Source organism: Cenococcum geophilum (assembly GCF_001692895.1).
Source record: "Cenococcum geophilum 1.58 unplaced genomic scaffold K441scaffold_51, whole genome shotgun sequence".
NCBI lineage: Eukaryota > Fungi > Ascomycota > Dothideomycetes > Gloniales > Gloniaceae > Cenococcum > Cenococcum geophilum.
This window is the reverse complement of record NW_027137609.1, coordinates 562,191-575,548: the sequence shown is the minus strand read 5'-3', so window position 1 is coordinate 575,548 and position 13,358 is coordinate 562,191. Positions and strand designations below refer to the sequence as shown.

The 13,358-nt window shown below is 52.2% G+C and overlaps 7 protein-coding genes across 7 annotated transcripts; 2 read left to right on the top strand and 5 right to left on the bottom strand.

Moving 5' to 3' along the window:
• Positions 1–673: 673 nt before the first annotated feature.
• K441DRAFT_581389 (uncharacterized protein) lies at positions 674–3,648 on the bottom strand (the record flags this gene model as incomplete). The annotated part of the gene is made up of 3 exons (XM_067644410.1): positions 674–2,584; positions 2,644–3,088; positions 3,170–3,648. The coding sequence occupies 3 exons, from the start codon at positions 3,646–3,648 to the stop codon at positions 674–676; spliced, it is 2,835 nt and encodes a 944-aa protein (XP_067499487.1).
• Positions 3,649–4,101: 453 nt separating this feature from the next.
• K441DRAFT_666865 (uncharacterized protein) lies at positions 4,102–4,510 on the bottom strand (the record flags this gene model as incomplete). Its single annotated transcript, XM_067649725.1, has 1 exon — positions 4,102–4,510. A coding segment is annotated over one exon (191 nt), but the record flags the coding sequence as incomplete, so codon positions are not given.
• Positions 4,511–7,880: 3,370 nt separating this feature from the next.
• On the bottom strand, positions 7,881–8,858 carry K441DRAFT_666862 (uncharacterized protein). Its single transcript, XM_067649724.1, has 2 exons — positions 8,547–8,858; positions 7,881–8,458 (listed from the first exon to the last, which is right to left on the bottom strand). Exons 1-2 carry the CDS (start codon positions 8,744–8,746, stop codon positions 8,350–8,352), a joined length of 309 nt encoding a protein of 102 aa, XP_067499485.1. The 5' UTR covers positions 8,747–8,858; the 3' UTR covers positions 7,881–8,349.
• On the top strand, positions 8,771–9,912 carry K441DRAFT_264377 (uncharacterized protein). Its single transcript, XM_067640837.1, has 3 exons — positions 8,771–9,134; positions 9,306–9,732; positions 9,788–9,912. The coding sequence occupies exons 1-2, from the start codon at positions 9,021–9,023 to the stop codon at positions 9,465–9,467; spliced, it is 276 nt and encodes a 91-aa protein (XP_067499484.1). The 5' UTR covers positions 8,771–9,020; the 3' UTR covers positions 9,468–9,732; positions 9,788–9,912.
• K441DRAFT_666860 (uncharacterized protein) lies at positions 9,182–10,146 on the top strand. The gene is made up of 2 exons (XM_067649723.1): positions 9,182–9,732; positions 9,788–10,146. Exons 1-2 carry the CDS (start codon positions 9,622–9,624, stop codon positions 9,914–9,916), a joined length of 240 nt encoding a protein of 79 aa, XP_067499483.1. The 5' UTR covers positions 9,182–9,621; the 3' UTR covers positions 9,917–10,146.
• A 479-nt stretch (positions 10,147–10,625) lies between these two features.
• K441DRAFT_264386 (uncharacterized protein) lies at positions 10,626–11,490 on the bottom strand. The gene has a single exon (XM_067640838.1). It carries the CDS (start codon positions 11,308–11,310, stop codon positions 10,795–10,797), a length of 516 nt encoding a protein of 171 aa, XP_067499482.1. The 5' UTR covers positions 11,311–11,490; the 3' UTR covers positions 10,626–10,794.
• Positions 11,491–12,436: 946 nt separating this feature from the next.
• K441DRAFT_581645 (uncharacterized protein) lies at positions 12,437–12,959 on the bottom strand (the record flags this gene model as incomplete). Its single annotated transcript, XM_067644423.1, has 2 exons — positions 12,437–12,643; positions 12,726–12,959. The coding sequence occupies 2 exons, from the start codon at positions 12,957–12,959 to the stop codon at positions 12,437–12,439; spliced, it is 441 nt and encodes a 146-aa protein (XP_067499481.1).
• Positions 12,960–13,358: the final 399 nt, after the last annotated feature.

Below are 13,358 nucleotides of genomic sequence, written 5' to 3'. Positions count from 1 at the left end.
AAGACCAACAGAGCGCCAACCGCTAATCCATCGCCAAGTGCAGTGGATCGGAGAGCCTGCCTGCAGCCGGGATCCGCCTCCAGCCCCTTGCAGTATTAAGTGGTGTCCAGCCGTGATGGAGCGCCTGCCTCCTCCACCCAGTGGACAACCGAAACCTCGGAATCTCCGGAGTATGTGAGTAATAGAGGAAAGCAATGGAATAGCAAGAAATGGAAGAAACATCTCTACAAGTGATCTCTGACTGCGAGGAAAAGTATATAGCAAAAGGCTTGAGGTATCAAGAGCAGAAACGAAGAATGAATCGAAATTATGTCAAGGAGGGGAGTAAGGACAGACTAGTCAGCACCGCCAGATCATAATCCTTTCAAGTAAGCCATTGAAACTCCAGGCGCCTTCTGTCGTACTATATCGCAATGCATGCACAAAACGACTTCTCCAAAATCGACCGAGGTTGCTCGTCCCGCATATCCCATCCCGAAGGCCGTGAGAGCGTAATGGAATGAATCCATAATTAGCTCGTCAAGCACTGTAAGATCCCATCCAGAGATGCGAGCAAAGCACACAAATACCACCTTCATATGTATCATATCTTAGACCATGGTTGCCACCCAAGGGTATTGTAAAGAATAATCATCCCATCAACCAGACGTCTAATGGGTAAAGCCTAAATGCTTCACAGGCTCATCGTTAACCATTCCCACTCCTGAGGCCCGCTTACGCCAGTTACAAGGCCCTGGCCCATAGCACCCATTGGAAGGCTGCCAAGATTTTGATTGCTCAAGTTTGTCGGCACCAGAGGTGGATCTTTCTTCCTTGCTGTTGGCAGTGCGGGAGCTTTCCCACTTGTATCGTCGGCATCTACCATTTCAAGTTCTTGCATACCAGCTTTGCTCTGTCTTCGTAGTCGCTTTGGTGCGACGTTAACACCGCGATTTGGAGCCGAGTTTGCTGACGGAGCAGCCTGTGGTTTAGGCGGACCGGGCGCAATCGGAATCACACCGCTCTTACCTCCGGCAATACCACCAGAGACGTTGTTGGCGGCATTGGAAACGGTCGTACCGCCAGTGACTGATCCAGTCGCGGATTTGGGGGATTCCGAATCTCCGCCGCTGGTTTTACCTGATGTCGGTGTTGTCACTGGCGTCTGTGCCAGCGAGTTTTTGCGAGAAGCTTTCTTTGAAGATCTTGTTGAAGCTGCGCCTACGGGAACTGTGTTGCTGCTTCCACGATTGCGCTTCTTGATGACATCTGTCTTCAATGACAATGGACGGACGACGCCATGGAGTTTCAGGAACAGCCCGCAAGCATTACAGAGTGGGTGGCCTTCAGGATTGCGCCGCCATAATGGAGTCGTCTGGGTGTAACAGTTTGTGCAGGTTGTTGGGACGCCATTCTGATCACCGCTTTTGGTTCCGCCTGGACTGGTGGGACGGGATGGCGCAGTAGAACTGAAGCCGGATTCTGGAGGTGAGCTCGGTGATGATTGAGGTCGCTGGTGCATAGCCTGAGGGTGCACCAAACCTGCTGCGTTCGGAGTTGAGCTGGTGCGGGGTATTTTCTGTCGTCTGGGATCGTTGCCGCGATTCCGAATGTCACTAACTGAAGCCGCAGATCCATGTACTCGGCCAAGGCCTCCGCCCGGGCTCCAATGATCTTGCGGTGAAGGGACCATCTCAGCTGGGCCAATCGTCACCGTCTTGCGTGGCGGGCCAGCTGGGTAGCGAGCCGGCACCGGGTTGAATTGGTTAGAGAGGCTGGTTTCCCATTGGAAGCCAGCATTGAAGTCAAGTGACGAGTCATCCATTGGCGAATAGTCAGCTTGCATCGGCATCGTCCTGTCAGGAAATGCTCCGCCTTCATCATCCTCGTTGTCCGAATCGGCACCGAACGAGAACATATTTTCGTGTCGTGGAATTTGCATGTTTTCCGACCGAGACGTGCCCGGGAAATCGTGACGTAGGACCTGGGTTGGGTCGACGTGTCCAGGCTGGTGGTAGGAGGGCGCTGAGAATGGGGGAGGAGGGCCAGCACTAGTGACAGCGCTAAATATGGAATTTCCGCTTGGGTTGAAGATGTACTGCGGTTGCATCGAGTTGGCCAAGTTTGAGGGCCGACGTGGACCGTACACAGGCATACCGTGAGGGTGCCGTATGTCCATGCCATTGCGATCGAAATACATTTGATCGCCTTCTGCCATTGGCTGTGGGGTGGACACTGTGGAAGGGTAGGCTGAGCCTGGAGGAGAGTAGTAGTCTGTGGAATTAAGTGATGAGGCCATCGAGTTAGGATTATACATTGTGGAATAAGGACCACCTTGATTCATGAGAGGTGATCCGACAGGAGAGAATGTGAACTGTTGCTGGAATGGACCAGCGGAGCTGATGATGGGGTCTTCGTTATGTTGGAAAGTATCGATGGCAAACGGTACTTGGGGCTGAGAAGCGTGTTGCTGGAAGCTAGGTTGTTGGATTGGTTGATCTAGGGAATAATGATGCAAAGCCGCCTCCGCATCGGGATCATTGGGTATCATTATGCTGTTGACAGCAGGTACTTGAGGAGAGCAATCGGCAGGCCGTTTACGGGGCTGATATAATGTTAGCCAATCTAAAAAGCATTTAAAGACTTGGTACGGCAGCGATTCACCCTTCGTTCGTCGATACTTGTTTTGCGCACGTGCCGTTGTATATATCCAAACTCGTTTTCTCTTGTGATGGTTGGTGGTACGGATGGGGCTGATGCGCGGGTGAAGTGGAAGGTTTGATCGTTCATTTGACTAGTCTTCCTGATCGGTATGGCCGGTGCGGTGGCATTAGAGGAAGCTGACCGTTCATTCGACGGAGAAGGAGATAGTCCCGCTGGGGAGGCCACGGACGAAGAAAATATAAAATCGTCCAAATCCATGCCGTCGGATTGAGACTGCTGCGCCTGCGCTTGCTGATCGATTGATTTTCGAAGCTGCGCGATGCCGCTGGGTGCGCTGGATACGCTGGGTGCGTTTAAGGTGTTTGGTGCGCTTGGTGCGCTTGTGGAGCTTGTCGAAGCTGTTGTAGCTGCCGTAGCTGCTATAGCGGTGTTCTTTCGCGATAACCTGGCAGTGATAGTTGGTCAACATTAATCCCGACATATACTACAAAATAGTCAATTTGCCGAATCGAATTTAAAGACGAACCCTTCTAGTTGGAGCTCAGCGCGCTTCATGCTCATAGCCATCATCCTCCACGTCAAGTTTTTCATGCGCTCCGCATTTGGTAAATGGGTTTTGGCCTTGCTATACAGTTTCCATATCTGGATGGCCAACGGGTCCTTCTTTTGCATCTCCTCCGGGCTGTCTAGATTGGCGCCACCTGCATCGTTTTTCCAGGTAGGGAAGAAGCTATCCTCAAGCACGCCCTTGCGAGCTGCGGCCTCCGACGGTGAGAAATCCAGCTTGCTGTCCAAGGTGCTCGCGGATGTCAGAGACTGGATGGTGGAAGAGGATCCAGAGGAGTTGTCAGAGTGGCCTGGAGGGAACCGTACGTGTTTTGGAGAAGATGATGTAGGGAAGAACTGCGGATCTGCAAGTCCTCCAATGGCGGGTGCGTTAAGGTCGTCGGAGAGGGCAGAAGCGCGCAGGTCTCCCCCACGCTCCCCATATTGCGCCCCAGACATTGCCGACTGTCAAGTTGCGCAAATCTCTGGGGTTCCCGCAACTTGAGAGGGGTGTTGATGTTATGCAGACAGGCAGGACTCAATTGGAGTTTTGCTTTTCCCTTCTTCCACGGGGAAGCTTTGGATTGAATGAAGAGAGTCCTGTTGGATCTCGTAGCGGTGGGCAGTAAGCGGCGTGATGGGTGAGAATTAGGTCGGGACAATTTCAGAAGCAGGGCTAGCAGCGACCGGCCTGCTACTGCAACAAGCCTAGCAACCCTTGGCAGGCTCTTTGGCTACAGCGGTTGCGACGCCTTGACTGGCCTCGGGCCCTTCTGGGTCTGCTGGTGTTGTGGTCGTTGCTGAGGCCGTGGGAGAGACCAGTGGGGGTCGCCCGACTCGTCGAATCAGGCGTACGTGTGGCGCTTTCCACCCTCAAGGATTCAACCCCGAGCGAGTGGACAACCGCAGGGGGTGCTACAAGAGTTGACAGCTGCTGTCGCCGCCGCTGATGGTGACGAGCCGAGCAGGGCGGATGTATGAGACGTTGGAGGACGGTGATGGGCTCGCCACTGAGACGGGCCAGCGAACGAGGGCACAAGGCACTGGCGTTGAGCAGGCCTGCGCAGCGACGGGTTTTGGGCAGTTCGACGGCAACGCGGTGTTCTGGCAAGGCTTGCCTGTTGGCTATGTCATACGGCAGAAAAGCAAAGGTAGAGGCGGGAGAAGCTGTGCCGCTTAGATGCAAGCTGCCGCGGCTCCCTGTCAAGGAAGGAATGCAGATGAACCGTGCGAGAGCGGAAGAATGTCGAAGCCTGCACGAAGCTTCGTATGAGGCTGCTAGGGTGCGCGCGTGGTACGCATGTGGGATGTAGGTGCATCAGGGCAGAAGTGGGCGGTTTGGGGTGGTGATGAAGGTGCTGAGGAGTTCGAAGCAATGCTTCACAACGGGCGAACTTGTGATGCTCGTGTGAGTTTCAGCGACGTTAGTTAGGGTCCGCCCATCTCACTCCCATACCCATACCTCACTCGCCCCATCCTCGCCGCCCACAACCCGCTACCGCAACCCAGTGCTAAGGACCACCGATCCTGCTCATCGATCTACAACTTCCGTCTACAAGCCGCGAAACGTCGATGGCCATGACGAAGCATTTTTCTATGGCCGCATTTCCATGCCTTCGCGTGCCAAGCGAGAGGGGAAGCTGCCGTCGTGTTTGCCTCGTCCCGCCGCAGTCCCTCCATCACTACTGCTGATGGTCTCGGTTGCCGCTTCGGGACCGGTACTAAAAACAGTGGAACCGCAACAGGCTCCGCGTGCCTCTGCCATTCTCCGCGCTGTTGATTCCCTCAAGTAAACTGCCAGGGCGCTGGTGTAAGAGAGGCACTATCTCAGTGAAAAACCCCGGAGAGTGGCAAGGTTCTGAGACTGGCCTTCGTAGTCGTATCTGTACATTGCTACTCCCTCGCCACCCCCGAAACTCCACCGCGCAAGTCTCCAAAATCTCAACGGCATTTCCTCTTTTGGCCGACAACGGCCCGGGGTTTTGCTTTTGGCCTCTAGAAATCCTGAGCAGGGTCTTTCTGGCCCTGCGTCATTTCTCCAGATGGTCTTTTTTGGACCCTCTTTTTCTGATTGCCCTTCTTCACGCACGTGTTTTTCAAAGATTTTGAGCTTTTGGACGCCGTCCATTCTGCCTGTTGTTCGTTAAACGCCGCGTTCATGCTGCCAATAAGACGGCTTTTTCCATATGCACTGGAAGCAAAGGCTGATTCTTAGCGGGATCATCCTGGTTCCGCCACTCGCTGTCCAAGGTACCTAGGAACCCTATTCCGAGCAGCGGACGGGGCATCGTCGCAATAACTGGCTACAACTGGTCTCACTAAGGACTTCGACTTTTAAAGCTTGGCCTTGAGCATGTGCATGATTACCACAAATGTACCGAGCTGTAGATAGCGCCGACACTGCAAATCTGGGCAAAAATGAAGTTGGTGGCTTCAGCGAATTCTTCTCATTATCTACGTGATATTCCCGAACGAAATCCTGCATTCAGCCTCGTTCTCCACAGATACTTCGGTCATCTTGCGTCTTAAAGATGCCATTTTGCAGAGTTGTTTCAGTAAAAGCCGCGGATTTCCGTAAGCATTTTATCCTACAATACCACGTTCTGCGGATGCAGGGTCCTATGGCGATCTGCACGGGGTCCATGACGTTTGTGAGATCGAGCAATTATTTTCTAGCAGTTCTACAGGAATAAAACCCTGGCATCGCTGCTCTGCCATAATAGTCGGCCCCATAGCTCCATTGGCAGTCTACTGCAAACCGGTGCTGCGGGCTTTCAGCCGTACCATCTAGTGGCGACGACGCAGCTCTAAAATATATTTGGGGTATTTGACGTGATTGCTTGGCGCACACGGTCTAGAATTCCATCCGCACTCACGGCTCGTTTCTCTGAGAGATGCCTTTAAAAATCATACCACGATTTCTAGGATACAGCAGGGAGGGATTTTTTTTATCCTCGACTGGCATCGTGACTCAGGAACTAACGGTGGAGTGAGATGCTCGACGTTATGTAACCCATTTGGAGTGGGCAGGCAGATCTGCGGTCCGCCTTGCCCTTGTCTTTGCCAGCAGCCAATCCTGAGCTGCCAAATTATAATGGGCAGGGAGCGGGTTACGAAAAAGTCTGGAGTCGGCTTCGCTTTGTGGTGCCAGGCGTGCGTCTGAGCAATGCCCATTTTCCGGATTTTCAGACAGGGTAAAAGCTTGTGAGATGCGCGATCCAATATCGACGGAACTCGTGGGGGTCACCTTCCCTGCACCTCTCAAGCCACGTCTGCCAGAAAATCTGCAAGTCAGCGCAAACGAGGTTTGGGCTGCACCGGCTCGCGGCTTGAGCCGACGAAAACCGTCATTTCGCCTGACTCAGCCTTGGGCGCGTCCTGCAAGCCAGAGACGTCCATCCACAGTTTCAAAATTAACGGTGCTTCTACAGCCAAGTGCACTCTGCAGACCACTTCCATCGGCCTCGCCGTCGCGACAACCAGAAAATATTCTGGCCTTGTGCTGCTGAAGTTGTGTTGAGGGTCGAGACTGCTGACTGGCCGCGAGGGGGCCCGGGGTGAAGGCTCTAAATCAAACCCATAAAAGACGAGGACCGCAGATGCCGCAAAAATCAAGCGCACAGGACTCTCAAAAAAGGCCGTGTTGAGCTTGCAGACCGCAGAAAGGCAACGCTAGCCGTGCAAACAAGCCATCCAACCACTTGGAGCTTGATCCGGAGAGGTTTGATGGACGGCAATTGACCCATGGAGAAGAGCGCGGGATGATGAGTGGGGTATGTCTCATCACTCATGCCTTCCACCCTTGAAACTCTCAATGTCGACTGCACTCTGCAGGCCTTCGCTCACCGATCATAGACCTTGAGAACATTTCTCAGCTGTGTATGCGCGCCGTGGTTGATGGACATGACTCTATCCGGTTATAGCTTTATGCTGTGCAGGCCTCGCATTCAGCGTCTCCCGTCTCCCGTCTCCCGGTTCCCGTGTCCCGTGACCGTTTACCCAGCCTTTGATGATGTCCTGCAGCCTTACGTTCGGGTCCTGGATGGCGAAAGCGACCGTCCTCAACATCAATGTCCTGGATAAAGGAACCCTTTAATATCGTGATCCCAGTCGCATTGCTTTCGATCTCCATAGTAGAGTAGTGACATGGTCGAGTCGGGCTTGGCACCTGAGAATGCAGGTACCAGATCGAGGGCGGAAGGACAGCGGAAAAGGTGCTCTGAAACCTAAATCGTCGAAGTGAATACTTCCCGCGTAGTCAACAGGGTACAGCAGACCTTTATACTTCAGAGAGCGTGTGTTCGCCAAAACTTTAAGGTTGAGACACGATAGCTTATCTATTCGGATGATAACGACGCTTTCGTGGATCCTACCAATGAATCGGCCGGCAGAGATCATCCTCCGCTAACATTGGGCGTTGAATGCACTTGCTAACCGTGAGACAGGGGTGACGATGATATCAACACTTTTAAAACCACGCAGTCAGCTTCCTATCGCGGCTCTTCAGGCGCCTTATCGCTGGATGACTGCTGCGACGAATGGTGACTTTGCATCTGTGGATCAAACTCCGTCGAACCGAATTCACGGGGTAGTCCGAGCATGAGATAAGACTTCAACGCCATGCACAAGCGTTGATTGAGAGCTAATTACTGTGCTATATACTTTTCATCTCAAGCTTAAACATCTCGAAATTGGCTAGCCCGACAAGATTCCAGAGGTTAAAGTATTGTGCACACAATTCCAAGATCGCTTCTAATCAACAACAGTATCTCTATTGCTCCTCGTATTTCGCTATGGATCTGTGCTGAATATTCATATTTCAACAACGAATACCGCTCACCACTCCGCTAGCAACCACTCACGCCCGTCCTCCCACCTTGACAACCCGTTACTAAAGATAAGATTGGGGAGTTGATACAGTAATTTGTACTACCACTGCCTCGTCAAGCAGCGACTTAAACTCGACGTTGTGCTTCAAGTCCTTGTTACTTCCAAGCATGGAGACCGTCTGAGTCTTAGATCATATCTTATGGATTGCATGACGTGAGTGGCAGAAGCCCTCCAGCACTCCACAAAATAGGATTTTATCGGATAAGGTGCATAAGATGAGGCTAGTCGTCGATAAGGCACACAATCAGGCCCTCAAACTCCGTATCAATATCACGGCCCATTTGTATCTTGTTTATCCGCTTGTCCACCTGATACTCCCACATTGCTGCCACCACCGCGAACAGTTTCTTCGCCGAGGACTTTGCTTGCGGCCATGAACCTGCGCATATCAAATTGTCAGCTTGCTGTAGATATCTAACGCCTCTCTCATGAACCCTCATAAAACCGGGCAATTGGGGCACATTTACATTCCACTAGCATATCCACCAAGGCCGCGCATGCTTTCGGCCTGCACTGCTGTCATGCGCAGCAGGTTCTCGAGATCAGACACATTTGCTGTCAGCTGTGCCAGTTGAGCGTGAAGATGCGATAACTGGCGAGGCTTTTGCGAAGGGAGGGTGCTGAGACGTGACGAGGTGCTTGTTTGTGGGCGCTGAAGTTGGGACATTGTGAGCGAGGCAGAGATGCTTTTGCAATCGAGTTGTGCTTAGTGCGATTGAAGTGGTGTGTGTTAGGTTGCGCGTGGTGTTGTTGATCTTCGAGAGTGCTTGGCGCGGGTACGGAAGCAGAGCTCCGACGATTTTCCGTGAATCTCTAAGAGTTCATTTGAGCTTGTCTTTTCGCTTCACCATATCCCGATGCTGTTTTCTTGACGCAAGTACCAGGAATAATCCCCCGGACGGCCTTGCCGGAAGAGTTTCCTTGCTCTCAGCTTATCTAAGATGGCACAGCAGCAGAAGATTCGCCGCTTTGTCATGACCGGAGCGGTTTTTGCCATCACAGCAACTGGGGCTTGGTACGGGGCTGGGTTGAAGACCCAGCAAGAATTTAAGAAGGTGCGTCAATCCCGCGAAATTGCATTATCTTCTTTCCATGGTAGAAAGTTCCCTAATACATAGTAACCCTTTCATGATTCATTGCACTTGCCTCCGCTATCCTCCATTCAGTCCTCCGAGCCGAATTCCCTCACCAATGCCTTCATTTGCTGATATATGGAATCATTTTAGGAAAGGAAAATTCTTCTAGAAGCCCCACCAGAGGAAAGAATCGCTCAGCTTGAGTCTGCCAAGGCACGACTGATGTCCAAGAAGCTAGAAATGGAAAGGAAGATAGCGGAAGTGTCTGCACGCCGCATCGCTAGGGAACAAAAGAAATCGGAAGGGGGGTAATCTACGGTTCCTTGGAAATACCACCATTTGACTTGGTACACGGCTCGGTGCTTGGCTAGAGGCTTCCGCTTCCTGGCTGGAGACGCAGGTGGGGAGCTGAACGCAGTCAAAACAAATCTACCAAACTCTACACCCAAAAAAGAGCATTTACACGATGCCGCGGGAGCTGGGGCGTTCGTGGACTTATAAAAGGTGTGTTTGGAGGCATATCTATGGAGTTAACGCCGGATATTCCCACCGGTTCACGTACCGCGCCACACTAAAGGTAAGGTTCTCCCTGCGGTTGCTATATCAGTCCTTTATTAATAGCGCCTGTGCAGCCGTTTTGCTCTCACATCGGGCTCGCACTACTCACAGTAGCTTCGGCATATTTCCCGTGCTTGGCTGAGGCAAGTCTAAGCAAGAGATTACGAAAAATGCAAAGCTACTATACAGAATTTGGAGACTAGAGAAGCGATTCCTGTATTGCCACGTCTGCATCTACATCTGTGACCCTGACTACTTTAGAGCTTGACCTCTGTAAACTGCTCGAAAGTTTTACCTTCCCTCAACACATACGTTTGTGTGGCGGTGGCTGGCATACCGCATTCACAGATGCTTTACTACCTAATATACGGCTGACACAAGGGCCTTTCATAACTACTTCCGCCCCCAGAATATCTCATTGGGTCTTCAACTCTCCAACGGCTCAAGATGGGACGACATATCTAAAATTTTCGAGCAAGCATCTCCATCAAACTACAGCAATTAGTTAAACTTTAACAAAACCTCATCTCCTCATCCCAACTCCCCAATTCCATCCCCATCCATTTCGCCCAAACAGTCTCCGCCTCCATGCCCCTTCACCCACTAAGCCCATCCCCACTACCCAGGTTCACCCACCTAAACATCGTTAACTCCCTCATCCCACTTACCTCATTCCCCCATTCCCACTCGCCCCCAATCCCCTTTTTGACAGCACTTAGTGTGCCATTCCCATGGCCCCACTAGTTCGCGCCAGCGCCTCTTAGCGCCTCATCTCAACGTCGATCACCAGCTCCGACGCCACACGGCAGGCGCACGCGACAGCAGCGTCATAGGAGCAGAGCCCACTTCCCCGCCTATGTCTCATGCTAAAACAGGGTCTCTTTTACGGGTCCCTTTGGCTCGAATCCGCCCTTGCAACGCGACAGCTTCGTGCTTGGCCCGGGAGGAGCTAGGGGGATTCGTGGCGGGGTAGCTGGACTGGATTGTATGAGTGTCGTTGGTCGTGTTAGTGACGCAGTTGGGAGCGGATGCGGGAGTTGAGGGGCCCAGGGCTGCTTGTGTTAATGGTGCTGTAGGCCTTCTACGACTTTCTGTGTACGTTTTTGGTAATGATAGCAGGAGTGCGCGAGGGGTTGGGGGTTGATGCGATCGTATGCGGTCGTCTTGGTGGATCCGACAGCAAGGACAAAACACTCTTAGCAGGCTGGAAGCCGGTGTATCTGAACTGCGTGCTAAGCGCAAGTGCGTGTGTCCTACTCAGATCTGTGGCGAGGGTTTCGAGAAGGATTCGAGAAGGTGTCGCGGGCGAATCGGAGTGTGTGATTCTAGGATTTGCGCGTTGGTGAGGTAGGTGAGACAGCGAGGTAGCATCGCTGAGCAAGCCCTGCGAGCCCGTGGCGTCGCGTGACACGCTCAGCGTACCTGCGCTCGTTGCGTTGCAATCGGTGGCGGGTGGCTCGGTTCCACGGGCCGGAACGGAAAGGGCGCGGGGCCTGTCGAGATAGGCGTGGTTGAAGTTGGAGAGGTGGGATCGGTAGCGGGAGGGGTGGGGAGGGGGAGGCGTCACGAGACGCATAGTGCGAGCTCTAGCTTTCATTTGAGCTACTAGATTGCTTGCGCGGGGTTTCTAGTCTCGTGCTGTGTGACTGGAGCTAGTTGGATCTATCTGTTGGCTTTCGATCCTAAGACGACAGAGGACGAATTTTGAAGATTATATGGGGTAGATTGGCCTTGCGGTGGATTCGTGATATAGCTTTAACTGATGGTAAGGATGAGGGTGCTTCTGGGCCATTGTTTGGAGGTGTGGGTGGTATCTCCAAGAGTGACTTATGTGAAGCTGACCTGGCAGAGAGAGAGATCGGATAGTGATGAGTAGCTTTTGGGGTAGCTGTTTTTGGATAATTGTTCTCGGATAGCTGCTCTTGGGCATAACGTGGGACCTGTTGCTGTTCTCTCGCTAGTATTGAGAGGCTGACGTGTTGTGTAGCACAAGTCTTGTTAAGGAATCGAATAAATCGATCTGCAACATTAGATTCTCGAGATTAGATCTGGATTGGGAGGCATGCGGGAGAAAGGGGTGCTGCAAGATTCCATCAAGGAAAGGAATTTGTCCATCAAAATCAAATAGCGGAATACAAAGTATACTAGTCTTAGACCGAAACCAAGTTTTGAACGAAGGCATCGGAGGCTTATATTTTAATATGGAAGATTTACGATTATAAAAAATTATTAGCCGGTTTCAGTCTCGCTGGATTCTTTAAAGTAAATGCCGCTCATTTCAGACACGCTATGCAGCACGAAAGCGATAGTTATAAGGAGCAAAGGGTTGAAAGACGTTAGGAAAACGCGCTAGCCAACTAAAAGCAGAACTGCTGAGACCACCAGGCAAATCTGCAAGTTAAGAATAGTATAAACTAGTGGGTGAGAATGACTAGAAGGGATTAAGAGAGATACTAGGTGGGGACTAGAGTTAAGAGAGATCCAAACTACTAAAGAAACGAAAAAAAAAACCTGGGTATACTCCAAATGAACATACAGATACTCCAGTAAGGACACTGGAAGCCGCGAAACACCCAATCTCAACAGTCCACTATCAGATGTTTTGTGCCGCGAGGCCTCCGCTCTTAAAGTAATAATGATATAGTCCGCGAGGACAATGGGTTCTGTGGGTGTCGTAACTTCGTGAAATGCGCAGAGACATGCCCTTGCGCCAGACTCGATCTTTATATTCTCCGTTCGAGGTGTTCTACGCGTGCGCGAAAACCTTTCACGATCTCACCGATGCGGCGTACCTTATCGAACTCAACCTGGAGCTCGTCGATTTGCTTCAGGATTTCGCGGAAGCGGGCGATTTCTGTGTCGGCCATCTGGATCGCGTTGCCCGCGCGGTCGTATTGGATTTGTGTTGCGGTTTGTGTTTGTGTGGTCAGCTGAGAGGCTGAAGGTTAGCACGATGAATGGCTCTGATTGGGCTCAACTGGCGGATAAGGCTTAGAGATTTCAAATACTCACTGTTTGCCATCTCTGTTGGATGGAATACATTAAACGGTCGAAATGAGAGCTTAAGGCCTGGAGACTGCTTGGATCGAGCAGGAGACGCCCTTGGCTGGAGGCATTGCTGGCGGCTCGCGACGAGGAGTTGCCGGCCTGGGAGAGAGCGAGGGCTTGGTGCTGGCGGAGTAATTGAATTTCGCCCTGGGTGAGGCCCAGCTGTGTATCTGGGATGGAGTTGGCGGGGGAGGCCATTAGACGTCTTTGCTATGGAGGCCATGTCATTGTCGGACCAAAGACACGATGCTCATGGCGCCAGGCGTGGGCTGGAGAGAGCGCCGTGTCTCTGGCGGTTGCTGGCGGTGACGATATGACCGTGATAGGGAGGGGTGGTAAGTCGCACAGAGCGAGGTTGAGGAGAGACATGGGGAAGCCAAGACCAGTGTTTTCTTTTTGCGCTCTCATGCACCCCCCCAGGAGCCCAGCATTCCAATAGCAGCTCGCCAGAGACCTTTATAGAGACCGAACTGCAGCCCTACATACCGCATCATCGTCTGCGTAGTACTGGCCCGGGAAGCAGGCACCGTGCGGCGTCCAAAACACTCCGTCGCCAGCAATTGGGCGTCGACAGACATATCTGTATGCTCCTCGGCT